At 42.7% G+C, this 27,386-nt stretch overlaps 2 protein-coding genes across 2 annotated transcripts in view; both read right to left on the bottom strand.

Annotated features, from left to right (window-relative positions):
* syn2b (synapsin IIb) overlaps positions 1–23,655 on the bottom strand; it is a 71,626-nt gene extending 47,971 nt beyond the window's left edge. The window contains exon 1 of the mRNA XM_076267905.1: positions 23,276–23,655. Within this exon, the coding sequence (XP_076124020.1) occupies positions 23,276–23,655 (380 nt within the window). The remainder of the gene's footprint in view (positions 1–23,275) is intronic.
* Positions 9,104–12,345, bottom strand: LOC143103820 (uncharacterized). Its single transcript, XM_076267656.1, has 7 exons — positions 11,923–12,345; positions 11,240–11,379; positions 10,902–10,994; positions 10,647–10,788; positions 10,127–10,278; positions 9,718–9,803; positions 9,104–9,413 (listed from the first exon to the last, which is right to left on the bottom strand). Exons 1-7 carry the CDS (start codon positions 12,137–12,139, stop codon positions 9,389–9,391), a joined length of 855 nt encoding a protein of 284 aa, XP_076123771.1. The 5' UTR covers positions 12,140–12,345; the 3' UTR covers positions 9,104–9,388.
* Positions 23,656–27,386: the final 3,731 nt, after the last annotated feature.

The following is a 27,386-nucleotide window of genomic DNA, read 5'->3' as shown; positions in this document are numbered from 1 at the left end:
TATTTTTATACCTCTTCTACAGTTCCAAACAACATAACACTTACGTGGTAGTGAGTAGAGGTTCCCTAAAGCCAAACCGAAGTATCCCGAGGTCTTTATGTGGTCGAATAGAGTCCAGAATGAATTTCATCAAGCCAGTACCTTTCCAGAAATGTTGCCATCTTTGCTGTAGGAGTCTTATTGCTGAGTGTGTTGTAACACGCTCTGGAAATTCACAATTTCGTCGCCGTTTAAAAAAAAAAAAAAAAACATAGTCCAGTCCATACAACTTCATTTCAATTTCGAAAGAATGTTTTTTTTTTTTTTTAAACGGCGACGCAATTGTGAATTTCCAGAGCGTGTTACAACACACTCAGCAATAAGACTCCTACAGCAAAGATGGCAACATTTCTGGAAAGGTACTGGCTTGATGAAATTCATTCTGGACTCTCTATTCGACCACATAAAGACCTCGGGATACTTCGGTTTGGCTTTAGGGACCCTCTACTCACTACCACGTAAGTGTTATGTTGTTTGGAACTGTAGAAGAGGTATAAAAATAGCGTTTTGTAGCGGCGAAATTGAAATGCCCTGCTCACTTCCAGGCTACGCGTTGTGACTGAAAACGGTACAATCGAACTTTCTCAAAACACATCCGAATGACATGATTTTGATGTCAACTCAACGTATGTACCCCCAATCATCCGTAAATCGATCTAAAGTGCATTTTACTCCGGATAATTCCTTTAAGTCATTGCTAAATAACCCTCACCAAGATGCTTGGTCACCCAATGCTGTCCTGGGTCTCCCTCTCTTTTCCTGGCCTCCTTCCCAAAGGGCAAATGAAGTGAAGGGATCAGATGTGGCAGGGGCTAATAGGAGACAGTGTTCAGGCTACTCTGGGCATTTTGCTGTGGCAGGACATGCCCTATTTAAAAAAGCTGGTCCTGGAGAGATGCACCACTAGTGTAAGTGTGAGGGTATGGATAGGAAGTACTACGAATCCACATTCCTGTAGAATTATGTGCTAATGTCCTGCAGAGAGCCAGTGGTGGACGAAGTACACAAATCCTATGCTTGAGTGAAAGTAGACATACACATGGTTAAATGTTACTCCAGTAAAAGTAAAAAAGTACTTGCCTTCAAATGTACTTAAGTATCGAAAGTAAAAGTCCTGAAATGTATTATGACTAATACAGTTAGATTTACTATTGTTGAAATGATTCGGCACAGGCATAGGCATTCGTCGTTTTCATTGAGCCTTTTTTCCTCCATTCAAGGACAAAATCAGCTAAGAATTGTTGTATGTAGAAAGAACTAAAAACAAACTAATGTGATATCTTATCTTAGATACTTCAAAGTAACCACATTTTTCTTTGTTGAATGCTTTACACTTTCAGCCCAAATCAAGATGTTCCCTTTTGTGTTTGATAGTGTCAGATTGTCTATCATTTGCTCGATGGCGTCAAGAGGCTATTTATATGGTAACATCAATATTGTGAAAAGGAGTCAACAAGGTACAGTAAATAGTGGGTATGACAATAACATAGGTTTGGCAACACCATTATTTAAAGCCTAGCTCGCTTAATAGAGAATATACACGTAAGTACACAGGTATATTTGGACAGTCTTTGTTTTCTGACAATCTTTGGACAGTCTTTTTGTACTTCAGCTGTCACAAAATGTAGTGGAGTAAAAAGTAAGATATTTGGCCTAGAAATGTACTGGAGTAAAAGTAAAAAGTTTAACAAAATTGAAATACTCAAGTAAAGTACAGATACATGAAAAAGTGACTTAGTAATTAAGTAAATATACTCAAGTAATGTCCACCACCACAACTTCTGGAGGCTTCCATGAAGAGTACATTTAGTGCTAACTGCTAAAGGAGGATACCCTCCTCCCCCACACACCCCATTACCCCCCTCCACACACACACACACACACCATATATTCCTTTTTAATTAGGCCCTACTACTTTTTAACTTATCCTTTAAAGTTGAGCTGGCTCTTGAGCCTAAGAATTTCATTACTTATAATTCCTTTTATGAGTACATGACAATAACCTACTGTGACAATAACCTGCTTGAACCTACTGAACTCTTTCTCACCCTCTCTCACTGTTAGCTGTGTGAACTCACCCTCTCAGTGTTAACTGAGGGGCCGTGCACACGACGCCGGTTTTTGTGAAACCGGTGAGGTTTTGTTAACGGTTACGCCTTGCATGTACACGACGCCGGCAGTTTAGGAGGCTGAAACCGATAGCTTTTGAAACCGGCTTCCGAAGTGGGAACTTCTGAAACCGCCGGCTAGACCGTGCCGTGTAGACGTGTGAAGCCGGCAATCCTATGACGACATAGCCAGCCCCACCCCTAACCCAGCCACGGCACTCGACCTGACATGTTGCTTGTCAAAACAAACCGAACCATTTATTTATCATATTAAAATGTTTTTCTTTCCCCTGTCATGATTTATATGCCTATCAGCCTTTAGTGGCTAAGTTACAAGCACACGTTAGCTTAACCTAGTTAAACATTAGCTTACTGCATGTTAGTGTTTTCTCCAGTGGTGCTCAGACCTAATGCAATGCGTAGGCTAAGCATTTGAAATTTCACATAGCAGTCACATACCTTAAAAATGAACTTTATTAGTTTAACAGTTGAATTGAAAACCGAATTGTCTGTAGTCTCCTTATTTCATGCGACTGCTTAACCAGAGCACTTATTAGACATTCTCTGGCTTAACAAACTGTTTCAACAATGTTTTCTTCTACGCGATTCACGCGAAAATATCGTGAAGCTTCTGCACAGCGGCGCCATCGACTGGTCTGGCATATGCACTACAGCACATTTAGCCGGTTACACCTCTGTGTGTACACGCGAGGTTTTTTCTTGCCGGAGTCGTTAAAGGTGTGAAAGCGGTAAGAGAAAATCCACCCGGCGGTGTCGTGTAAACGGCCTCTGAGAGAGCTAGCTGTGTGAACTCGCCTTCTTTCAGTGATAGCTCTGCTGGATGTCCGATTGAACTGTGTTTTTCATTAAGTATGAAAAGACTTTAAAAATGTAGCTTCCATGCTAGGAGTTTTATTCTTCTCTGTTGGGGTTCTTCTTTATTAGGGTTGAAGCACTATAGCAACATAATGCAGATAACTGTTTCCACCAGGGTGATGTCGATGTTGTAGGCCTATATGCTTCTTACAAACCATACAGGTTTGAAATATTTTTTAACCATAAATAATAAAAGGATGGCCTTGAAACTAGTTTATGAGTGATTCTTAATGTTTGCATCTGATTAGTCCGCTGCTCTGAAATTCTGACATACTGTATTATCTTTTATTTTTTATCAGCAGCAATTCAGCTCATAATGTCTGATTATACCAGAAATGCAATCAGTGGATAATGTCGACCCTTACAGCTTGGGGCAAATTACATGATTAGCAAAGATCACAGTCACTGCTGCATTTGTAACTGTGAAAGCTGGTTTGTGCTTGTTATCCTTAGATTTCAGTCCTCAGAAAATCACACTTCTTGCTCCAATTTAGTTGTCCTTTGGAGAGGACAAAGAATACCAATAAAGTATGTGCTCTGTATTTTGTCTGGTCTGGCAGATTCTGATGCATTTTCAAAATCTATATGAAGAAGTGGGTTTCAGTATTAGGGTCCAAAGAAGCCACATCAGCGTGTAAAGCATTAACTTCATGAAGGTCTAGTTGCCACTTTACCGCAGTGTGCCATAAATCATTATGCTGGAAATGACTGAGGTTTGCAGAAATGTCACAATTTGTTTTCCTCTAAAGCAGGATTTAGCAATGCGTCATCTCCCCCCTCCCATCCCACCTTTTCAAACATGTGCCCCCCCCCACACACAGGCACACACGCACACACACACACACTACACACACTGGTTTCAGTCGTTGAAACAGACCCTTAAGTTTGCCAAGAAGCCGCATGCTCCATTATACTCTCAGTGTTACAGCAAGCATTTAATTGCATTCTGTCTTACTGGCTGATTCTGTTCAGCCTGCCAGGATACTGATCTTTGATACCTACTGACTTTAATTAGCTTCTACTGGGTTGTAGTTCAGCCATGCAAGCCCTTAACAGGAGCACCCATGCTAATGTATGCATATCAGCCGAGTGCAGAGCAGAGGAATATTTCACTTGCAGCGTTAGATGTGTTCTATCATTTTCCAACAGCTCATTAACAGTTTGTAAATCAGGATGACATTTAATTGCATTACACTATATTGTCAGATATTGTCTTTCCCAATTTTTTGGGAAGGTCATCCAAAATAAGTTTTAGCCTTGTTCCAAAAGGTTGTATCTGGGATTACTGCCAACATTAATTTAGAAAATTAGTGGGCACTTAGTTTTATTACTAAACTTTAAGCCAAATAACTCATAAATCATCAAATCATAAATATGCTACAGTATAGTGCTGACATATATACGAGGCCTCAAGAAATTTGGGCATCATTATCAAACATGAGTGAAAAGGGCTGATGACAGTTCCTCCTCGTTGTTTATCAAATGTTGTCTTAACTCAAATACAGAAAATATATACCATATGAGCCCATCAGAAAATGTAATGTTATTCTGAAAAACATGTGTGTCATACGAAATTATTGGCACCGCCTCATCTAGACTTTTATGCAACCCCAGACACTGCCAACAGAACTGTAAGTGTTCTCATATCTCATGTCTTGGACTTGAGAAAACAGAAGAAGGGATGTGACTATTCTTCAGTACAGAATCTCTTCTCCTGTGCGCTTTCTCTTTTTCAGTTCATAACCTTTTACAAGTTTTCGTTTGGATTTACTGTAACTCAGGGGTCTGGGATGGCCAGGGTAAATGATTGGCCCAGTTGTTGATTTGGGTATTTTGAGCTGCTATTTCCTTGCATTCATTCCCTGATTGTCAACACATGCTTGTGAAATGCTCTTGAAACTTCCCCATGTTAATGCATGATTAAGGGATTTGGGCCTTGTGTCAACCCTTCTCTCATAGCCCAGTGAAACAGGAAATTATTTCTCCTTAAAATTCCCAAACACTAACCCTAAGGAAATGATTTCTCCTTAAAAGTCCCAAACACTAACCCTAACCATAACCCTAAGCCTTGGCCAACTTAAAATTACTGAAATATTTGTAGTGTCACATAATTTGCATTTCCTGCATTCAAGTGTATTTATGTATACTATATGCTGTGTGTGTATACTGTATGTGAATTTGTTTAAAACACAAATGGGTTCTTTATTGTCATATAAAACTTTTTTTTTCTATTTTAAAGATAATGAGATTGATGCATGATCAAGTGAATTTCTTTTAAACCTTTTAATTATCTTTTGCCAACAATTCTGAAAGGCACTGTATAACTGGGCAGGATTAAGAAACAACTACACAATTGTTTCAGCTTACACAGCTGAATGTTTCTTTGAAATGTAACTGAATGAATGTTATCTTCAATTATGCATGTTATGTTCAAAGTGTATGCTGTTACAGAATAAGAGTTTACTGGCAACTGCACTCAGACATGTTCTCAGCCTATTCAGACCAATTGTGCTGCTGAAGATTCAAACTGCAGCATGAACAAGGTCAGACCAGCACCATAGTGGAAAATATGACAGAAAAATGGCATTACACCGCCATCTCTAATAAGCCTTGATGGAAGATGAGCAGGCATCTGCAGGTAATATGAATGTTCACCTACATGCTCTACTAAAATCTGCTTTCTCTCTACTTATAAGCAATGTATTTCTCCAGATATGAGTGAGCAAAAAAGCTGTGCAAAATCAACTGGCCGTGGTCTAGATAAAATGTATTTATAGTACAAATAGTTTTCAGATTTGTTTGTGTGATACCATGGTGGGTGCCTCTTACTGGGACAGGTCACATGTCCTACCACCAGGACAGGAGGGCAGGAGGGAGTGTGTGGGAGTCAAAATGACCTCAGCATCCTGTCCGAATGAGCCATAAGGAAGAGCAGCAGGGCCCCGAGCCCAAGAGAGGCACAAAGGGAAGGCTCTGACTGAGAGGGAAACATTCCCCATTAGTCATCCAGACCTCCCTCTGCTGCATCCAGTCAGGGAGGAGAGAAGCTCAGCTGATGTGCATTTGCCAGGACTGACTCAGTGAGGAGATCCTTGGGTCGTGACTGCTGCAGTGAAGCTACTGTACATGCCCCATGTGTAAATGTCTTCACTACCTCGTCTCCCCACTCATCTCTCTGCCAGAATCGGCCATCGTTGTAAACAAGAGACTCCAACACACCCTCTCATTTCCCCCATCTCTTTTCCTGCTCTCTCTCTCTCTCTCCCTCTCTCTCTGTAGATTTTTTTCCTGTTCTATTTGTCCAAAGATTTATCTTCCTCTCCCTTCCTTTTTATATCTTTTCCTGTCTCTCTCCTCCACTTTCTTTCTCTCTCTCTTTTTCTATCGTTCTCCCTGCCTCTCTCGGCTCCTCTCTCTCTCTTTTCACATCTCTGGTGCTCATGTGCTTTTTGCTCAGACGCAGTCCCCACGTGCACCCTGTCATCACTCTTTCAATCAGCGTGTGCCACTGCAGCACACGTGCACACACATACACACACACACACACACTGTATTTAGCTGTCCCAGAGGGTGCAATGCCCTCGTTCAATCTGCGTCATTGTCTGAGCTGAGCGGAGCTTCACGTCACGCGTTAGCGTCAGAGCTGATGGCTGACAAAATTGTCTTAGCATAATCTGGAAGAAAAAGTGAGGACAGGTGCAAGCGAGAAATGTGGGAGTGTGGGATTGGACACAACAATTCCTTCTTTGAGTTCATTTTTATATTGATATCAGATTCAAGAAATGGCTGTACAAATGCATCCACTTTTGGGCCTGATGTCACTCTCCTGGCAGGTGATTAATCTCTATTTATTGCCTCCACAGTTTTAGTGTGTGGGGGTGAGAGGTGAATGTAATAGAACATTGTTCTGCCCCTGTTCTTACTCGGTGAAGGACCTTCACGGGCTGGTGGTAAAAAGAGGCCCATGCATCAGACGCTGGTCACAGGCACTTTGTGAAGCTCAACCTAACTCAGCGTAGGCGACCTTAATCACAAAGAGTCTTCAGGCTCCCACGGGACCTGTCCTCCTGACGCCCAGAGCTGGTGGGTGATATATTCCCTCTGACAGGGAACACACATCAACCAGTTCACATTTATTCATGAGCAGCAGGATTGGACCTGGAATGAGTTGAGAGACTTTTTGCTGCTTTTGAAGTGAGACGGACAAGGGTGCTGCTAAACTAATGTGTCGTGTGAGAACCATATTGACTTGCCTGGCTAGAGGGTGAGTTCATATGTTTCTGTGTGTTCGTGTGTGTGTGTGTGCTGAGTGGAGCTGTAAGACTGATGAATGACTCTACAAAACACACTGCCTTTAAGCATGTCACGGTCCACCCACCCAGGCTGACTTATCTACTGGCTGCAGTGAGTGTGTTGGTAGAGGAGACAGGGCCCCAGCCATCCCATAATGCTCTGCTTCTGCTGTCCTTCATCATCACTGAGTGCTTTCATTACAACACTAATTACATTTCTGCTGTTTGCTAGCTGTAACTGGCAGGACCTATTATTGGACATTCATGAACAATACTTTATCATCATGAAGGTAAACAAAAGGACAAAAAAGAAGATTAAGAGATTCAAGAGAATTAAGTGATGACAATGATGTCAGTTGTGTTTACTGACATAGAATCGGAATACTGTATAAGTCAACACATACTGTAGATTAGCTTGATAATTACCTGTCATGTTTCTAGGAAGAAGGTATACCGGTAAATTATTTATTAATTGAAAACATTGCTGTCAAGCATTGCTATTGTGAAGCTTTGTCAAACTCCTATTTGATTAATTTGTTAAGCAGTATGTAAGAGCCACCTCACTCCTTTCTGCTAGCCTGGGTTTTCCCATGCTGCCTTACGCACGCGATTTTATTCACGCTGCTAGGCAGCCTGGATTCTATGGACTGTCGTTTTCACCTCAACGAAGGAACCGATCACAGAACGGAGGGAGGGCAGCAAGACAATGACGACACACCGAAGCCGTTATGAGCTACGTACAGACGCATTTGATAGACATTTGTTGCGCCCAATAAACGGCTCTGGGCATTCGTAAACCACGTTTCAAATACGAGAAAATGAATGTCTAGTTCTCAGACCCCATCTCAATGAGAAGAGGTCTGACGTTAGCCAGGCTACCTTTCTGCCCCAATTATTACAGTATCTTATGGCATCAGCAGTTCTATTCAGTTTTCAGATATGCCTCTGTCACTGCTGATGGCCAGTTTCTCATATTGCATGGACAGTTTACAAAAATGATACATCTTACTATCTTATAATATTTGGACTGGACTGTCATCCTGTCAAGGTCAGTCCCACTATTAGTGTGCTTGCCATCAGTAGGTTCACAGCCTGTGTGAGTAGAACTGTGTTGTCCAGTTGGTCCAGTTCCAATAACTACTGTATATATCCTTCATTTTAATTACATGTTGTGCAACATCATGTTGGAAGATTCCTACATGAGCCATCTGACTGCTGTTTAAAGTACAGAATAGGAACCCTCATATCTTCATCTTTCAGGAAAGGCCACTTTCATGAACACATGAATGGTGCACGGATGAACACACCCTTAGCAAAAAGTAGTATACTTAAGTTCATTTTATTAAGTATGCTTCAGTATAAGTATACTGTAAGTATAGCAAGTATACTACAGACCATGTACTTTTAGTGTACTAGAAAGTATACAAATGTAATAGTTTTTTGGACTAAATTGGAACATTTCAAGTTTATAAAAGTATACTTTAAAGTTCATTTTAAGTTTGCAAAAGTACCATTTAAAGTATACCACAAGTACACTTATCGATATAGTGCCATTGTACTAGTTATATACTTCGAGTCCCTATTTTTAGTTTATTATTGTATATTTTAAGTATACTGTTATAAACTTTGGTTATTTTACTAGTTTACTTGTTATACTTTAAGTTTGCTTGGCATCTTGTAGCTTACTATTTATATACTGGAAATATACTCCTTAAAGTATTCTTAAAGTTTACTCATACTGTATGTACACAAGAGTGTGATGCATTTACAAAATCACAAGACAGAATGTTGAAAACAAGTTTGATATATTTTCAAACATTTCAAAAACAAAGACCTATGAAATCAAGTCTTTCCTTAATGGAGAAAATGAAAGGAAAAGTGCAGGTTGCATGTAAATTGCAATTTCCTTGTCAAAAAAGGTAAAAGAAAAGTGCACAACTTTGGAACCAAAAATAAATAACTAGATAGAAACAAAATCTGTACTTTTATGACCTCTTTTCATTTACTTGGTTGGCGTAGCTTATGTTGTTGTATTTCTTTCTTATGATTTGTCTCACATCTTGCATGGTGGTGTCAGGAAATTTCGTCTGGGCATGGGCTGTGAATGAAAAAACACATACAGAACAAAACATTACCTCAATGTTATTCTTATTCACCGTCCACAATTAACACACGTCATGGCAGGGAGGATGGTTTATCAGGTATCAGCAAAAACTGTTATAAAGGGATTGCACACACATCACACCCCAGTCAGTTAGACTGAATAAGACAGTGGTAACTGAGTGGCAAAACAATGGGCAGCATGCTGGCGGTGACATCACGTGCAAATCCTCTGTAATTTACGACAACTGAAAAACATTGATTGTTTAGCATCATATAGAAGCATTAGTATGTATTTTTACCATAGATGAGCACCGCAACTTGCAGTCCGCAGAGACTTCAGCTTTAGTCTTAGGACTTTTACAACACAACCTCGCATAAGAGGCACCTGCAAAACATTTGAATATTACTCACCAAATAATGATGAAACAATTACATAAACATTTCTTTTGTAAATCTATCTATTCATCAGTGCAGTGAATATGCATAGGCCTACAGTCTATACACTAACTCCATAACATAAGAAATTCGGGGGCATCATCATAGCATTTCCAAATCCATCATGAATTGTATACATCCAGTACAAAGTTGATGAATATGCTTTCTTTCTAACTTATGTGTACAATCACAAGGTGTAGAGGGAAATTGTATAGCAAACATTTCCCCATATGGATAAACACATACACTATCAATGCATTTTGAGGTATTTACCATATCATCAGGGTCAGACAACACTTGAGGAGAGGCGGGTGCACAAACGTGTCGGTCTGGTGTGGGTGTTGACCAGGTGGATGCAGGAGTTGAGATCTGAACTGTGTTTTTTTCTATGATCTCTTTCAGTTTTGTCACTACTGCTGGAAGCTCTGTAAAGGGAATGAAAACAAGGCAAGAAAAGTTTTGTGTCAATACTGTGTTTTGAGACCATTAAAACATTAAATTAGTCATTTTTGTTATGAAGACCGTGACTGGAAGAGGAGCTGACTAGGCAGGAACAGGAAGCAGGAGGAGACTGAATTAGCCATAACCTATAAATCTCAGGTTGAAGCCAGGTGTTCAGATTTCAATGCTTCAGTATGGGAGTATATGAAAATTTCAGTTTATTGTGTCATTATGCCTGACCTGCACACCCACAGTGTTTGTCTGACTTTGGGAATCAGTATAGGCACATCTTCAGTCGTTAAAAGCTGTTGACTGTTGCTTTAGGCTACTTGAATTGATAAATAAAAAATACCTCTCATAGCATGTAGTATCATCCCATGGTCTGCTTTCAGGCTCTTGATTTCTCTCTGAAGCTCTTTCACTTTCTTCTGTGCCCCAATCCAGTTTCTGGGCAGCTGCTCCTCATCTGATGACTCCTCATTTGAGTTAGTCGACTACACCAAAACACGTGAAATCAAAGAATCAGGCAGAAAATCAGGATCAGGCAGAAAATCCACACCATAATTATTGCTTCAACTCAAAATACCATAATAGTCAAATATTTTACCTCTGAAGATATTTCGTTTGCCAGCTGCTTCTTCAGCTCTTCTATCATTTGGTTTGCCGACTCTTTTTCAGTATACGTTGACTTCTTTCTCTTCTGTCAAAATTATAATTCGGTTTTATATGTTTATAACAGGCATATAATAACATTCATGTTAGTGATGATTTAGTTGCATTTACAGAATCAACTGCACCACCTTGATGGATCATACCTAGAGAACCTAACTCAAAACAAAAATCATATAACTATGTTGGTATTTTTTTTATGCACACCAGAAATGATAAAGAAATGTCACTTACAATCAACGTGTGTCATACCAAGGTATTTATCAAGGTACCTACCTTTTTTGATGGAACTTCATGATCCTCTTCGACATCTTTCCACTTGCTGTTCGGCTTACTCTTCCTCTTGATTGCTTCTTGCCAGATGTCTTCACCCTTTATGAAGTCCTGCCTCTTCTTGCAGAGATCACTATAGTTGTCTGTGTAAGAAACAAAATCAAATTAAAAGCTTGTGGGATCTCTTTTGCATTTTGAAACGCATATTAAAATATGAAAAAAAAAGAAACCTGTAGAAACTACCACAGGCAAAACATGTAGGTTTAAGATTGCAAAGTGGGGTTTAAGAGTTCAAAATTAAATGTACACTTACAGTATAAGCTGAATTACTTATCTAGTATAAGCTGAATTACTTATCTATATTTATTCTGCCAAATTCACTACCTATTTTGCCTTCATAGAGCTATAGAAAAAGAAAAATGGCGACCAAAACAAATAAGTCAAAGGTGCCAACCGAACAACTAACGTTAGTTGTGAGTGAACATGACAAACGGGAATGTTCGTTGCCATCCTCGTCGGCATCTAACGCCAAAACAAGGGCTCATTTTCTCATCCTCGACATTGCAAATTGTAAATAACAATAGCTGCTAGTAGTTCACAATGATACAAGTTAGCCTATGCCCAGGCCTCACTTTAGAGAACAATGCTATCAAGCTAACTGAGAAGCAATACAATTAACAACTTACCACCAACCATCAAAACCTTTGCTGGGGAAAAGGCTGGACCGTCTGACTTTTTTCTGCCTTTCATGTCCCAATTTATCTCCATCCATCCGTCGTCTTCTTCTAGATCAGGGCACTGAGTGATTACTTTTGGACATCTTTGCTGGTCGTCAGTACTCATCCATGAAATCTTCCCAACTTCCACAGTCTTGTCCTTGAAATAATAAATGGCAAATGCCATTGTGGTATCTTAATGCTGAAAATTACGTTTTAGCTAGGATATCTTTTCCTTCTTCTCCTTTCCTTGTTGAGAACGGGTCAACGAGACCGTTAACGTTATATTTTTTGCAAGGGAGACCGTGAAAAGAGCATCACAGTCCCGCCCACAGCCGATGCCGGAAGTAAGAATTCAATACAATAGGGGAGTTCGACTTGCGGCAGATCTGTGCAGATCTGACTTGATGTGATGCATGCTGGGTTGAACACAATAGGGGAGTTCGACTTGCGGCAGATCTGTGCAGATCTGACTTGATGTGATGCATGCTGGGTTGAACACAATGCATACTGGGATGGACGCAATGCATACTGGTTAGAAATTCTGTCCGACTTCTGTCAGCCGGGGAGGGACTTACCACCGTGACACCATGTCACATGGCCTTAAAATATCGCGGGAGTCTTAGCCTGCAGACAGATCTTGCAGTTGCCTTCCACGAGCTGCACGAGCTGAAACACGCCCTCATGACGTCAGTTCAAAGACGTGATAGGGCCATTTGGGAGGAATGTCCTCATGACGATTATGACTAGAGGCTCATGCTGCTTCCTTATGTTGGAATATGCGAAAATAAACAGAAATCGAACGGATACCTTCTTATACGTGATTTCTGCAACAATGGTAGGCTAGCCTACTGAAAACGTTTGGATATTCTGTTATTTTCTGCTGTTGGCTAAATAGATAGACACACGTATAGGGGAAACACTTGATATTGAATTTATGTGCTACAATGCAGGCCTGTTAACTGTATGACAACAGTGGTTTATTTAAACTACATCATAAGAATTTATTTCGTCAGTCATCATGCTCATTTTAACAGACAGATCTTGCAGTTGCCCATAGATATATACACTAGATGTCGCCTTCTGCTTCTCAGCATGCGTCAACACCGCCGCCATCTTTGTACAGGGATCTGAATCGCTAAACTAGTTCTCCTGTATTGTCAGCGTTACCTATTTAGCGACGTTTGGCCATCCCCAGCGATAGAAAACCTTTTTAGCGATTAGCGACAAATTTGGGAACTTCTCACAATGATGGCAGATCGGCTTCTTTGTTGTTGAAACGTAAGAAAATCACCTTTCTCATGGCTTTGTCATTTATGAATTCAGCTACATCTCGTTTGCCCATGGCACTGACCCATGATTATAAAAGTAACGACTGGCGTAGCCTATGTAGTAGCAGAGGTAAATGTTCTACAGATCTACAGCAACTTCTGGTGAGATTACAACTTACATGAGTAAACGAGACGAGGGGTATGTGGCCTCAACCAGAGCCTGTCTACGAAGAGCCTGTTTACTTTCATTGTATCGAACCTGGTTGCAGTTTACTCATTGTTCCTCTAGGGGCCGCCGCTAGCTAGTGCAGAATGAATGGGAGTCTATGGGGCTAGACGGGTAAAATGTATCTTTATTATCGTCTTAAGCTTAGTTTTCTGTAGACTCAACCATAAATACATGCCTGTCAGTTGGAACAACCCAAAAAATTAGATAATTGCTTGAGATTTTGACGATTTATGGTGATTTTATTTTCGCTAGATCTTTGCCCAGATTGACGCTAATGCATTATAGAGGAGTGGATCACTGAAGCAAGATGGCGTCTCGATTGACGCATTCGTTCCAATGAACAGCAGTAGTCAAGGCGACATCTAGTGTATCTATGGCAGTTGCCTTCCACGAGCTGCACGAGCTGAAACACGCCCTCATGACGTCAGTTCAAAGACGTGATAGGGCCATTTGGGAGGAATGTCCTCATGACGATTATGACTAGAGGCTCATGCTGCTTCCTTATGTTGGAATATGCGAAAATAAACAGAAATCGAACGGATACCTTCTTATACGTGATTTCTGCAACAATGGTAGGCTAGCCTACTGAAAACGTTTGGATATTCTGTTATTTTCTGCTGTTGGCTAAATAGATAGACACACATATAGGGGAAACACTTGATATTGAATGTATGTGCTACAATGCAGGCCTGTTAACTGTATGACAACAGTGGTTTATTTAAACTACATCATAAGAATTTATTTCGTCAGTCATCATGCTCATTTTAATGAGTAAGAATGAAAGTTCTGCTGTGTTTATTGCAAACAACATTCCGCGATATCTCCCGCGAGTCACGTCAGGCAGACTGTAGCCTTTCTGTCCGGGATGAGCTGCCCTCTGTTGTAGCTCCTCCCGGCTAGGCTCTGAAGATCACGTTTACGTAGTAAGCCAGACCAAGTCAGACTCAGCCGAAGTCAAACAAGCCTAATTTCTCCATAGAGCATCACAGTCCCGCCCACAGGAGTTTCCGGAAGTAAGAATTCAATGCAATTTCTCCATTGACAATTCAGGTATAAGCTATAAAAACTTAACTGCACATGGTAGACTCAAAACCAGCTACGGCTGTACTAAGCGATTGTGTATGCTCATATAGACGCCAAAAGTTCACGGGGCACTAACCTCGTTTTGAGATAAATGTCTTTTATTCGCGATGTCTTGGATAAGTACTTCATTACCCACAATCCTGAACAATCCTACAGTGATGCCTCTGATTGGTGGAAAGGCCGTTAAGGTCATAGTTTGAAACTTTATCAGCGAAAATTATTGACAAAGATGGCGGAGTCTTTTACTGCCTATGGCGAAAATCTTAATGTGAATAAAAACTTTCTAGACCAGGGGTGGGCAAACTGCGGCCCGCGGGCCGGATCAGGCCCACCAAGCACTTTCATTCGGCCCGCCGAGCATTTCATTTGGTTATCAGGCTGCTCGCTATTTTTTTCCTGCGATAGAGATGACGTTGGTTAGCTTTACTGCAAACTGCTTTTCACTCTCCTTAGAGAATGTTTACAATGTCAATGTCAAAACATCATGTTAAATAGCGATAACATCATGTAAAAACTAAGTTAACTCTTAGTTATCTCCTTTGCAGCAGAACTAACGTGAACGTTATGCGATCCATTTAATTGGGAACGCGTCTGCACTCACGAGAGGGAGGGAGAGCCGCAGGTTCCAGCTGGCTTGTCATTGTTGATAATTGATATCTCCTTCTTATAAGAAACCTTTAAAAGGAAATCATGAAGGCAACAGTAGTTCCCACTAATGACCATTTAAAAACTGTGAGAGGGCCCAGCCGGAGCAGGCAGAAGATCATTGAGAAACAAACGTGAATTAAAGCGACTGTCTTAAAGCGACAGTGCACAACTTATACATTTTGTTAAACAGCATAGGGGGGGGTGTTTGTTGTGCGGCCCGCTGGCCAATTTTCAAAACCCAATGTGGCCCTTGAGCCAAAAAGTTTGCCCACCCCTGTTCTAGACGAACATTGGTACTTGTATCAACAAGGATTGTGGTTTATATATCACACGAACTTAGTCAGGGCCAATACACCATCAAATAGAATGGAAATGCTAGTTTGAACACTTAACTTTTCAGGTAGCCGATAGGCTAATCATTAGAAGCTAGCCTTTCAGACATTAGAATGTCATTATAATGCTGCTAACATTAGCCTACATGCTGCAACACAGCTATCAAATATATTATGTTTTAGTGACCTTGTTGTTTCTATGAACATGAATTGTTGTTTATATGAAACATCAACTTAGTCTAAGCACAAGACCTATCAAACCTACGAAGTTGTGTGGTGAGTTTTGCAGGGAGGTTGGTAATGCTAGTTAACATTAGCTAGGCTACTGTAGCCTTCATACTGTACGAGCCATATCATCAATCATTAACATAGAAATACTTCTCCGTACGTTTAATGAACATTTTGTGTAATAATTCACAGCAAGAATAAACTGAATATGGTGGTCCAAGAGCAGACCATGCACCGGTCCATGCATCAGGATGGCAGTCAGATAAGAAGCACTGCACAATGTTGCTAACGTTAACGTTAACCGCTTTCACACACATGATATAAAATACACGATGGTAAATATAACATTCAATAACAAAACACTATTATTTACACGATTACTCCTGAAATAACTGCTATTAACTATATAAAAATCATTGTTTGGAGGAAAGGGTTCGCGTGCTGTCGCCGGTTGGAACAGCACTGGTTCGTGCTGCTTATATACTTTTCAGTGAGGCGCGGTGGTTTATGGGATGGGTAGTTCGTTCGCTCGGGTGGCCCACTGGTTAGCACTCTGGACTTGTAACCGGAGGGTTGCCGGTTCGAGCCCCGACCAGTGGGTCGCGGCTGAAGTGCCCTTGAGCAAGGCACCTAACCCCTCACTGCTCCCCGAGCGCCGCCATTGTAGCAGGCAGCTCACTGCGCCGGGATTAGTGTGTGCTTCACCTCACTGTGTGTTCACTGTGTGCTGTTTGTGTTTCACTAATTCACCGATTGGGTTAAATGCAGAGACAAAATTTCCCTCACGGGATCAAAAAAGTATATATACTTATACTTATACTATACTTAAATGAAAATATGTACACAGTCTTGTACCTTTGACTTTTTTTGGACTTTCTCTTAGTTTTTTCACTCGAAATGATATGTTGTATGCATATGAGTTACGCCGTAGCTGATTAGCCTAAGACATGCTCTAAAACTCTTTAGATACGGATTTTTCCAAAACGTCAATGGGAGAAATGAATGGGAAATTTACTTCCGGAAACTAAGCTCTCTCGGAGGAGGGGCGGGACTGTGATGCTCTATTGGGGTATAAGCCATAAAAACGTAACTGCACATGGTAGACTTAAAGCGATGGTTCGGAGTAATTTCACCCTAGGGTCCTTTGCACCGTGACCCCGAACCAAACACCCTCCCAGAACCTGTTTTCCCTTGGTCGAACCCTGGTCGAGTAGCGCTGTCAGAAACGAATGAGTTTCTGCAGTCGTAATGGTAGGCTACCAACTTTTTTCTCGTAAATTACCCCACTAATAATGCCTTGAATGGTACGAAACTTCTACAGTAGTACAACTATGTTCTTTACTCATAAAACGTTTACTGTTAACTCTTGCATGGTTTTTTCACTTTGCATTGCATTGCTTTCTGTCTCCTCCTTAGTTAAGTCAACAACAGCAATGGCTGTATCCCCATATTGCAGGCTGTGTGCTTATACTGACTGCCTGCTGCAATTCAAATGAGAATCTTCTCTCCAGTAGAGCTGTAAAGCACAAACAATAAATATAATTATCCTCTCTGGCAGACCAGAACCTGGACTACTGACAAAGAGAACTTCTCCACTTAGTGACCTCAGTCAGATGGGTTTGCATGGGCAAACCAACAGAGAGAGAGAGAGAGAGAGAAAGAGAAAGAGAAAGAGAGAGAGAACTTCCTCATACAGTGAAACAAATAGGCTACAATCAATTTGAGCAGAGGGCTGGAGTTTCTGAACTTACAGACAGACTGGAGTACTAAAACTGAGTCTGAACTAGATACAGGCTACCATTAGGTATCACTCCTCCATATCACTCCTGTCTTTTCCCTATAGTTGAGTTAAGGAGTTTTGAGGTCTTTCAGTAATTACAACCTTGTTTCCTAAATGTGTTGAATTTCATTAATTGTCATTCCACTCTGTTTCATTGCCTTAAGCTATAGTTATAGCCTATTTTGTGGCTTGTTTACCTTCTTCTGTGCTCATGTTCACACATAATGTATCAGTGAAACCTGCACTAGGAGGTGTGAAATAACGTGTTTCAATTAAACTGTGTTGTTTTAATGTGTGTGTGACAGGCACAGCACACCAAAACTCAAGGCAAGCCATTTTGTCTCTTGTGCCATTTGGGTGTGCAGGGTTTAAAAGCTCTTTGATATCTCATGCTACAAGGCAATTACCCTTTGCTGAGAATGCTAAAGGCTTTCACCTTCCAGTCAGATGCTGCTGCGTGTGTCTCACCAAACTAATGACTGTGCATCTGAAGTTAATAAGCCTGAATTTATCGAGCAGGCAAGCTAAAGATGCCACAGGCTGGTGGAGAAAGTGAAGAAAGCCAGTGGGAGTTGTCTTCTCTCTGCACTGCAACTGCATGGTTAATGAGTCTCTCTGTGTCCTCACACATCTCAGTGCAAACAAACAAACAATCAAATACAAACGGCGGAGGATGGAGCCTTTATGGATCTGTTGGTGGAGGCAATTATGGACAATTTGTGTGTATGGGATATTGGCTTTTTCTTGCCCTTTTCAGTTCAGTTGTCACAGGGGAATTGCTGGGGAATTTGGATGGACCTTCTTTCAAAACACCCCCTAGGCAAACGAATGCAACACATGGCACCTTAATTCAAATGTGTCTTTGTCTTAATCTGGTGAGTCTTTTGAGGAGCTGTGTTGACATGTGTTGTCCATGACCTGAGACATTACAGAAAGACAGCTACAAGCTAAAAGACTTAACAACTCTACTGCTACTTCTGAATATTGTCATATTTCTCCTGCTTTAATTCACAAAAGACTTCAAGCAAGCCCACCGCTGCACAGCTAAAAGCCCCTTTAAGGCGGTGATTTGTCAGCAGTGACAAGCGGCGCCATGTCAGTGGGCATTGATATAGAAGCCTGTCCCCTGAAAGAATTACATCTCAAGCTTCTCTGAGACACTGATGAAGTGGACATTCACATCCTAGGAGAACGAATGTGATCCTCGTTCAGAGCTGGTCATTCTACATTAAATGTCCAGATTTCAGTATTTGGTTAATTGGTCAATTTCAAGTCAATGCAGAATTTCAGTAAGGACATGCAGACAGCCACCAAGAGATATTATGTTCAAGAATTTGCCACTCTATGAGGTATGCTTGCTTTTATCAGGTAACTAGTTTTGGTGTCTTCAAATCTATTTTTAAGGACATAAACACATTTGTTGTTCCCACCAACCATAAAGGATGTACTTTGCAATTCTGTGTTCCGGGCTGGAACGCATCTAAAAAAATAAGGAAAACTTTTCACAGCACAACATTGCAGACTAATTTCAAACATTACAATGCTTAGAATGTATCCATTACTTACATGTAAACAAATTAACTTTGTTCATTACGTTAACCAAACCATAAACCAACCAATCTATGGATAGCTTTGTGGCTCAGAGAACAAATTGATAGTTGACCAGTTGTGTGGAGGCCTTCATCACTGAACATAAATGAGAAAAGGAAGAACTATTACTGCTACCTGTGTACTGCTAAGTGTGTAATTATGTAATGGGATTGGGAAGTCTTTGTGCTTTTCTATAGTACACGGTTTAAAAGAACATTTTGTAGCTCTCCTTTTATGGTCTCAAAGAGATTTCCCCAGCTGGAGAGTGGGGTCAGAGTATGAAGGTTGACCTTTCTATTCAACATGTACTGTAGCAATTACATTCTAGCAACCACATCTATGGTGTGCACTGGATATGTCATATGTTCAGAAAAGAGTTTGCTAATGTCATGAATTAAACTTTTGCCATAGTATATCCTCGTGATGTGAACTTCTAACTCTCCTATCACATTCACAGCAGTCTGGAACTGTACCACAGGACACAAGCAATGGGCATTTCTAATGAAGAATAATAATCTTCCAAATAATATTGAAAGTGATTAGATCAGCTAAAAGCTTAGGTTTGAGTCACATCAACAAAACTAGTCAATATGGAGACAATTGGTAAAACAACCTGACTAATCATAGTAGGGAGATGCATTATCCTCCACAAGTGAAAAAGAAGCACTATTTCTAGGAAAAACATCACACAGTAAATCCAAAGTACATCTTCGATTTGTTTTTGTGACAGAGAGGTGTGAAATATGTGAAACAAGACACTTTATTTCAGGATTGCTTTCACACTTCAATATCCACATCCACATTTTTCTTTCAAGGAGACAAAAATGTACAAGATGTTAGAAACACAATGGGTATTTGTGAGAGGAAAAAAAAACAATGTTTGGATTGTTCTCAGGTGTGGCAGTGTGAGGCTTGTGGAATGGAGCTAGAGTAACATTGCTTGCTCTTGAAGACGTCACAAAATATGAAGAGCGTGCCAGTCAACATCTGCTCATACACAAAGTCTGCTTCCAGCTGCACAGGATTTCTTTATATGTGAACAAACCCTCAGTAGCTGATCTTTTCAGGAGGAACGATAAGGTTTACATAATATGAAATAAAGGGGTGTGTAATATAGCTCAATGTTTGAATATAGCAAGGAAAAGGTATATCATTCAATATTGCTGCATCTCAACAGTATAGTAGAGCAATGTAATGGAGCAAATACATCAAATAGCGACCCTACCTGGGCGTCTCATAAACAGAGACAGACTGTGAAAACATTGGTGGCAGATCAAATCCGGATGCACTCTGAATAAAGCCACACCTGTTCGGTAAGTGTGCGTGTGTGAGGCAACCACCACAGAGACAATTTAATATTAGTCATAAACAGAACCCACTGGAAGTCATTGTTTACACAGTTGCCATCATAAAGAGTGTGATGACAAATGAAATGTAAAGGGATATCCCATGTCCTTGGAAGAAGAATGCAAACACACACACCGAACCTGATTATAAGGGCATCATATTGTAAGGCTGTATTGCTTACTGTCAAATTGACTCAAACTTTGAGGGAAAACGGATCAAACTAATTATTCCAGGCCTCCTCCCCCACGGGCTTAGTAATATCTGACAGCACAAGGATGGCAAATGATGGTCTTGCTAACTGAGTTTGAGCCCTTCTGAAACAAGGCATGCTGAATAAGACCTGATTGAATTATAGGTAATATATGATGGAGCAGGCGTGGCCCTACCCTACCACCTGCCCTCATATGCTCTCCCTCTGGTCCTCCTCTGCTGCTGGACTTTCTCTCACTCTCTCATCCTTTTCTTTCTAACCAGAACTCTGTGGATGAGCTAAACAGGGACATACTGACTTATAAGCCATAAAAACCATAGTATACCCGCACACAAGTTTAGCCATGCAGAAGCACACACACACACACACACACACGCACACACACACACACACACACACACACATTCACTTACAACACACACACACTTACAAACACACGCACACACACATATTCACACAAACAGGGGGGGGGGGGGTGTTAGCGAGAGAGTGAATCACTCCATCCCTTTTCACAGAGTAATCACATGACCAAGCCTGTGTGCAGCTTCCTCCTCTTAGCTCTCTCCATGGAGAGCAGCATGGCGTCTCAAGGGCAGGGAGGCGAGCAGGGGGGAGACGCTGAAGCCCTCGGCCCTTTCTTCTGCACAGATCACCTTCACATGCCCAGGGGGCTACTGCCTCTCTCATCCAGTCTGGATGGTTGCATAACACAAATAGATACCCAAAGTAGCTGCAGTGAGATCCACTAGTGCTTGACAATGTCTGCATTTTTTGTATGTGTGTGTGTGTGTGTGTGTGTGTGTGTGTGTGTGTGTGTGTGTGTGCGTGTGTGTGTGTGTGTGCATGTAGTTACATAAGGAAAGGGTTGTGCTTTAGATCACTGGGATGACAATTAGACCTCCCTCCTTAAAAAAGAGGAGGCACAGTGTTCTCAAGCATGATGACTGTGGAAAGCCAAATCTCTGTTGAGGTTGTGAGTTGTGGAAAATGAGGTGTTTTGTTCATGGTTATGTAAGACCCTCTGAGTGGACCTCACACACACACACATATTACATTCATGTGCGTCCACATGTCCACAGAAATTCATGTCCAAGGCAAAAATGGGATTACGCAGAGAAATGAACGAAAGAGGTTCAGAATAAACGTCCAGATAATGGAACAGCATCAATGACACCTTTTCCCATCTCTGTTGGCACACCGCCATTCTCCAAAAACAGCAGCAGAGTGCTTATAGCCGCTCTGCCACTGAACTAATTGCATGTCAGATACAGAGCTTTGCTCAAGGGTTTGTGTGTGTTTGTGCATGGCACGTGTGTGTGTGTGTGTGTGTGTGTGTGTGTGTGTGTGTGTGTGTGTGTGTGTGTATGTTCAGGGGTGGGGGTGGGGCTAAGCACAGTGGATCTGTCTGTCATCTCTTCTCTCGTGCTTGTGGATTCATGTTACACCTCTGCGCATGCAGGTTTGCCTGTCTAATGACAGACAAGGGAAATTTCACACAGCACCAATACAGATATCTTGCTCTGCAGTGGCTTTTGGGCTGCTGCATCTGTTGAGCCAAGAAAGCCCAACCAATTTCAGAGAAAGCTTCGCTGGCTTCCTCTTGGAAGGGGTGGAAAATCAATATAATTAACCTAAAAGGCACAGGTCTGTCTCCTACCTAGAAAGCAGTGTGTCTTCTCAAACAGTACAGCAGCCAGTCAAATATTCAGTTCTTGTGCCTTTAGTGAGATACATTGCAATTGCACAATGACCTAGTGTCTCTCTTAAGCCATTCTTATGCAAATGCTTTGAATATTTTGCATTTATTTGCTTTATTTCTGACACTGCCCATTCAAGTGCATCTGCAAAGTCTTCCTCTGACCAGTAGCACAGTGCATGGCAAGCCCATTCACATTCAGACACCATAGCAGTGGACAGTTGCCTGGCAATATAATTGCCATATTAATACATTCTAGTACATAGCTGGATGCTAGGCATGCTTCTCTAAGGCCATACAGCCAATAGGCCTGACTTGATAGCATGGTCTGCTGATGGGGATGGAAGGCAGGAATGCAATTCAGCTTGTTTCCCTCATATATACACAGTCAGTTGAATGACAGGCATACACACACACACACACACACACACACACACACACACGTTAGGGAAAATGTCCCTCTATTTACCACATGCTGTTGAGGACCATGCTCTTTCACCGATGATCACTTGAAGTTGCCATTTGAAATACAGTGTGCGTGACAATGCGCATTCAAAACCTAGATGCTTTCAATAAGTTCAACTGATGCAGCTGTCAGGCAAAGCAGTCGTATTCATTCAACAACAGTCACTAATACAGCAATATAATCATGGAAGCTAACTGCTGAAGAGCCATTTGAGGAAATGCAATGGAGTTGCTGTCCAAGGTACCAAATTGTATACCTCATATATCTCAACACAACAGCCAAGGACACATGCTAAGTTTTTTCAGCCCAGGAAACTGCTCTGTTACGAAAGGTAATATACCACTGGATGTATTTAGATAATCAAAAAGGGAGGTCAGTTTAAAGGTCTAAGAAACAGAGCATTTTCACTGGCACTGAGTGAGAGAGAGAAAGGTCCACTCACCACTCGTGTTGTGGCTCATCGATGACCAGCAGGATCTTAAACTTCTTGTGACTTGGAGCCGGCGCCTGCTCGACCAGCCCGGCCGAGGCGGCCGTCTGCTTGACCACGTTGGTGATGGAGCTGAAGAAGCCCGTGCCGCTGGACTGCGCCGGTTGGGGCCGCCGTTCCGGAGCCGGCGAGGCTGAGGGGGACCGGGCAGGAGTCGGCGCCTGGCCAGGAGCAGAGGCCGCTGGGGAGGCCGGGGCAGCGGTGGCAGTGGCGGAGGCGGCCGTGGGGGGCGGAGGAGGAGGAGGGTCCGGCCGTTGGAGGTCCGTCATGTAGCCATTGGGGAGGTTGGCGATGAAGCTGCTGTCGGAGAGGCGTCGGCGTAGGAAGTTCATGGCGGCGGTTGGAGGCAGGAGTCCCGCTGGGAGATCCGCTCTGCTCACTGGGCGTCGAGGGTGAGGGTCGCCGGCTGGAGGTTAGCGGCTCGGAGGTTGGTGGAGGAGGAAGCCAGGGAGACGGTCAAGGTCCGGTCCAAGCTGTGCTGGCTCACAACGTGAGGAAAGAGCAGCTCTAGCCCAGTGTTTTTCCCTCGACTCTCCAGGTGACCTGCTGCTTGCTGCTTGCCTCCTCAAGAGTGAGAGCTTGCCAGTGTGTGTGTGTGTGTGTGTGTGTGTGTGTGCACGAGCATGCGTGTGTAAGCGTGCGCGCGAGACACGGTCACACTCTCTCTTGCAGCTCGTGCCGTCTGTCTCTGCAATTTCAACAGCCTGACTGCCTGCAGGAGATGTTCTCTCTCTCTCTCTCTCTCTCTCTCTCTTTCTTTCTCTCTTCCTCTCTCACTAGCTCTGCATGTCCTCCTCTCTCTCTCTCTCTCTCTCTCTCTCTCTCTCTCAGTCACGCTCACACACACACACACGCTCCCTCCCTCTCTCGTCCCCCTCCCCCAGCCCTTGGCTCCCCTCCCCTCTCGCTCTGCTACATCACTGCCTACGTGGTTGTGGCGTAGTACAACCAGCACAACGGGGTTTCCAATGAATATGCATGAGGCACGTGTGAGGCAATAGGAGACTCCTGTCAGTGCTGTACCCCACTGTAGCCCTCTTCACAGCTCCCTCACTGTCCACACCCATAACCATGACCAGGCACTGTGCCTGGACGCCGAAGGTCCCTGGCGGATGGAGGGGGCAGGGTGGATGTGGAGAGGACCGGGCATGGGCACTGCATTCTCAGGGGCTCCATACCGGTTCCTTCTTCACAGGTTCCCCTCTGGTATTCAGCCAAGGCCCATTGATTTCCACCTTTGGCTGCAAAAAGTAGGGTTGCGTTTCATTGCAGCTCCTCCCATACACACACACACACATACACACACAGAGGGACACACATACACACAGAAGGACACACACACAGGCATCTGACCTTTCCTATTCTTCAGCTGTGCTGCCAGAACTACATTTGCAGTGGTATTGAGAAACCACCTGCAGGGCTAATGCATTGTAATTCTACAAGGTATTGCACCATTGGCATTCCAAGGAAACAAATCCAGCCCACTACCTAATATGAGTTTGACACCCCTGATTTAGAATGTTCCTGGAATAGTTGAGAGACTGCCAGTTTCTATGGACAGCAGAGACTAGTGGACACCTCCAACCCAGGCCTGACAAGAGTAGTGCATGCAGAAGCCTGAGTGTGTACACAGATAATATGCTCTTTCATCTCCGCGGGGAGGAGGAGGAGGAGCTTCCTCCAGCACATCACATCACATCACTCTGTTCCATCCTCACAGACAAATCCAGGGGGAAACGAAACACATCACAAGCATTCCATGTTCCTGTCTTATAACGCAATGCTCTGAGCACCATAGTGTCTAGCCATGTTTACCCAGTTAGACTTGAATACATTAAATGTTTCCAGTTTTACAGTTAGGTCTCATTTTAGCTCCTGTAAAACACCATAGTTTTTAAGAGTTCAGGTAAAAAGACGATGACTGGCAGGTACTGCTTAAACTCCATAACTACCACGAGCTGATATGGTAGCAGATATAACAAATTCAAATTCACAAAATGGCATTATGCCATTATTATTTCCAGTCCCTATATTTCAGTATCTCCAAATCTTGCTGCCATGGTTGACCTTTGACCTCAACCTATTTACAGATCAGTCTGAATGGATTGCTGCTGCTGATGGCAACAAAGGCATCTCTGCCTCCCAATCACTCAGGCTGGAAAGGCAGGAGGTGGAGCAGATCTTGAAGTGGCTGGGCACAGAGGTTGACCACAATCTGAGATTCACACAACATGATGATGGAATCTATATTAAAAAAGCAAAACAGTGCACGTTTCTCCTCAGGAACCTGAAAGGTTTTAATATAAGACAGGACGTTTTAACAATGGTATACTAACTGACACTCAATATTGCATCCTGGTACAACTGCCTGAAAAACGTTTGTGAAAGGATTTGCAAGAATCATCAAGCACACAACCAAAATCCCTGGCAGACCCAACTCTCAGACCATAGAGAGGCCCACTCCATCTTTAAGGATCCTTCACCCCCTCCACCATTCTTTTCAGCTGCTCCCATCAGACAGAGCTGTACAGAGCACCTCTGGCCAGAAAGAGAACTTACAAACAAATCTTTAATTGCCACAGATATATGCATGGTATACAAGGAAAAATAGACAGTCTCTACCTGATAAAACAGCTTAGCGCATGTATTTAATACATTAATTATGGCTGGTTTTATGCTCCCTCTATTAGGCTACTATGTGATAGACAACAACGTGTTTTGAATCCTCAGATCCTGGAAGGTGAAACCATTCCACTACTCATGCTGCCAGCCTCTGAGCTGCATGTCCCTCACGGGATCAAACGAGTATGCTTATACATATGTGTGAGAGAGCACCAGGTGCACAGGGATCACGCTGGAGGTGCCCATCAATCAGGGGAATGTAAGTGCTCTCCCTCCCTCCCTCTCTTTTCTCCCTCTCTCTTACTCTATCTCTCCTCTCCCTCCCTGTCTCCTCTTCCTCTCTCTTCTCCCTCCATCTCTCGTTTCTCTCCCTCTTACTCCATCTCTCCTCTCCCTCCCTCTCTCTCCTCTTCCTCTCTCTTCTCCCTCCCTCTCTCTTACTCCATCTCTCCTCTCCCTCTCCCTTTTCCCTCCCTCTTTCCTCTCCCTCTCTCTTCTCCCTCCCTCTCTCTCCTCTCCCTCTCTCCTCTCTCTTACTCCATCTCTCCTCTCCCTCCCTATCTCCTCTTCCTCTCTCTTCTCACTCCTTCTCTCCATCCCTCTCTCTTACTCCATCTCTCCTCTCCCTCTCTCTTTTCCCTCCCTCTCTCCTCTCCCTCTCTCTTCTCCCTCCCTCTCTCCCTCTCCCCCCCTCTCTCTTGTTCCCTCACTCTTCCTGTCTGTTGATTTATGCTGGAGTGTGTGCAGAGTACTCAGTCACGATTCACGGTGTGGCTGCATCAGCAATGAGCAGGAGCAAAGGCAGCAGGGCGGAATGCGCTCGTCGCCACTCACAGCTGCATCCGTGCTGACATGCTAAGCCCATCCTGACCTACATTTTTCATGACGGGATATAAATAGAAAAAAAAGGAGAAATAAAAGACAACTCACCAAGCCATGCCCATGCCACGGCCCAAGAGCTGCTGTCGTGAGTGATGGGTAATGATAGGCCTCTGTGAAAGCAGCCGCACCTTTTAGCAGAGCAAGGATGATGCCTTGCCTGGTGCTTTTCAAAGGTTAAAGAGATGCATTTATTCCTCTGTGTGGAAGAAAAACACTCTCCCCAGTACAAGTGGCCTGATGTGACCATTGGCTCACAATAAATTAATTAAAATCATATTTACATTTGAGGTGGTGTGTGTGGGTGTCCTGTCCAGACAGATCTCATGCTCAGAGAGAGAGAGAGAGAGAAAGAGAGAGAGATGTGAATATCATTGCAAATCAGTTCATGGCATCCATCTTTCTCTATGTGTGTTTGTATCCAAAGCAGGTGTGTTCAGTTTTTGGGACGCAACAGGGTGTCTGAAAAAATACAGGTGCTGACACATCATGGCATACAAGCTGACTGCCCTTTGCCCCAACATGGCTCTCGAGGACCCTTCTTTAGTCTGTGAGTGGAACA

The sequence above is a fragment of the Alosa pseudoharengus genome, unplaced genomic scaffold (genome assembly GCF_046254945.1).
Source record: "Alosa pseudoharengus isolate Yale_2024_CS ecotype anadromous, Long Island Sound unplaced genomic scaffold, YU_APseudo_1.1 YU_APseudo_1.1_scf_5, whole genome shotgun sequence".
NCBI lineage: Eukaryota > Metazoa > Chordata > Actinopteri > Clupeiformes > Clupeidae > Alosa > Alosa pseudoharengus.
This window is presented reverse-complemented; position numbering and strand designations above follow the sequence as displayed.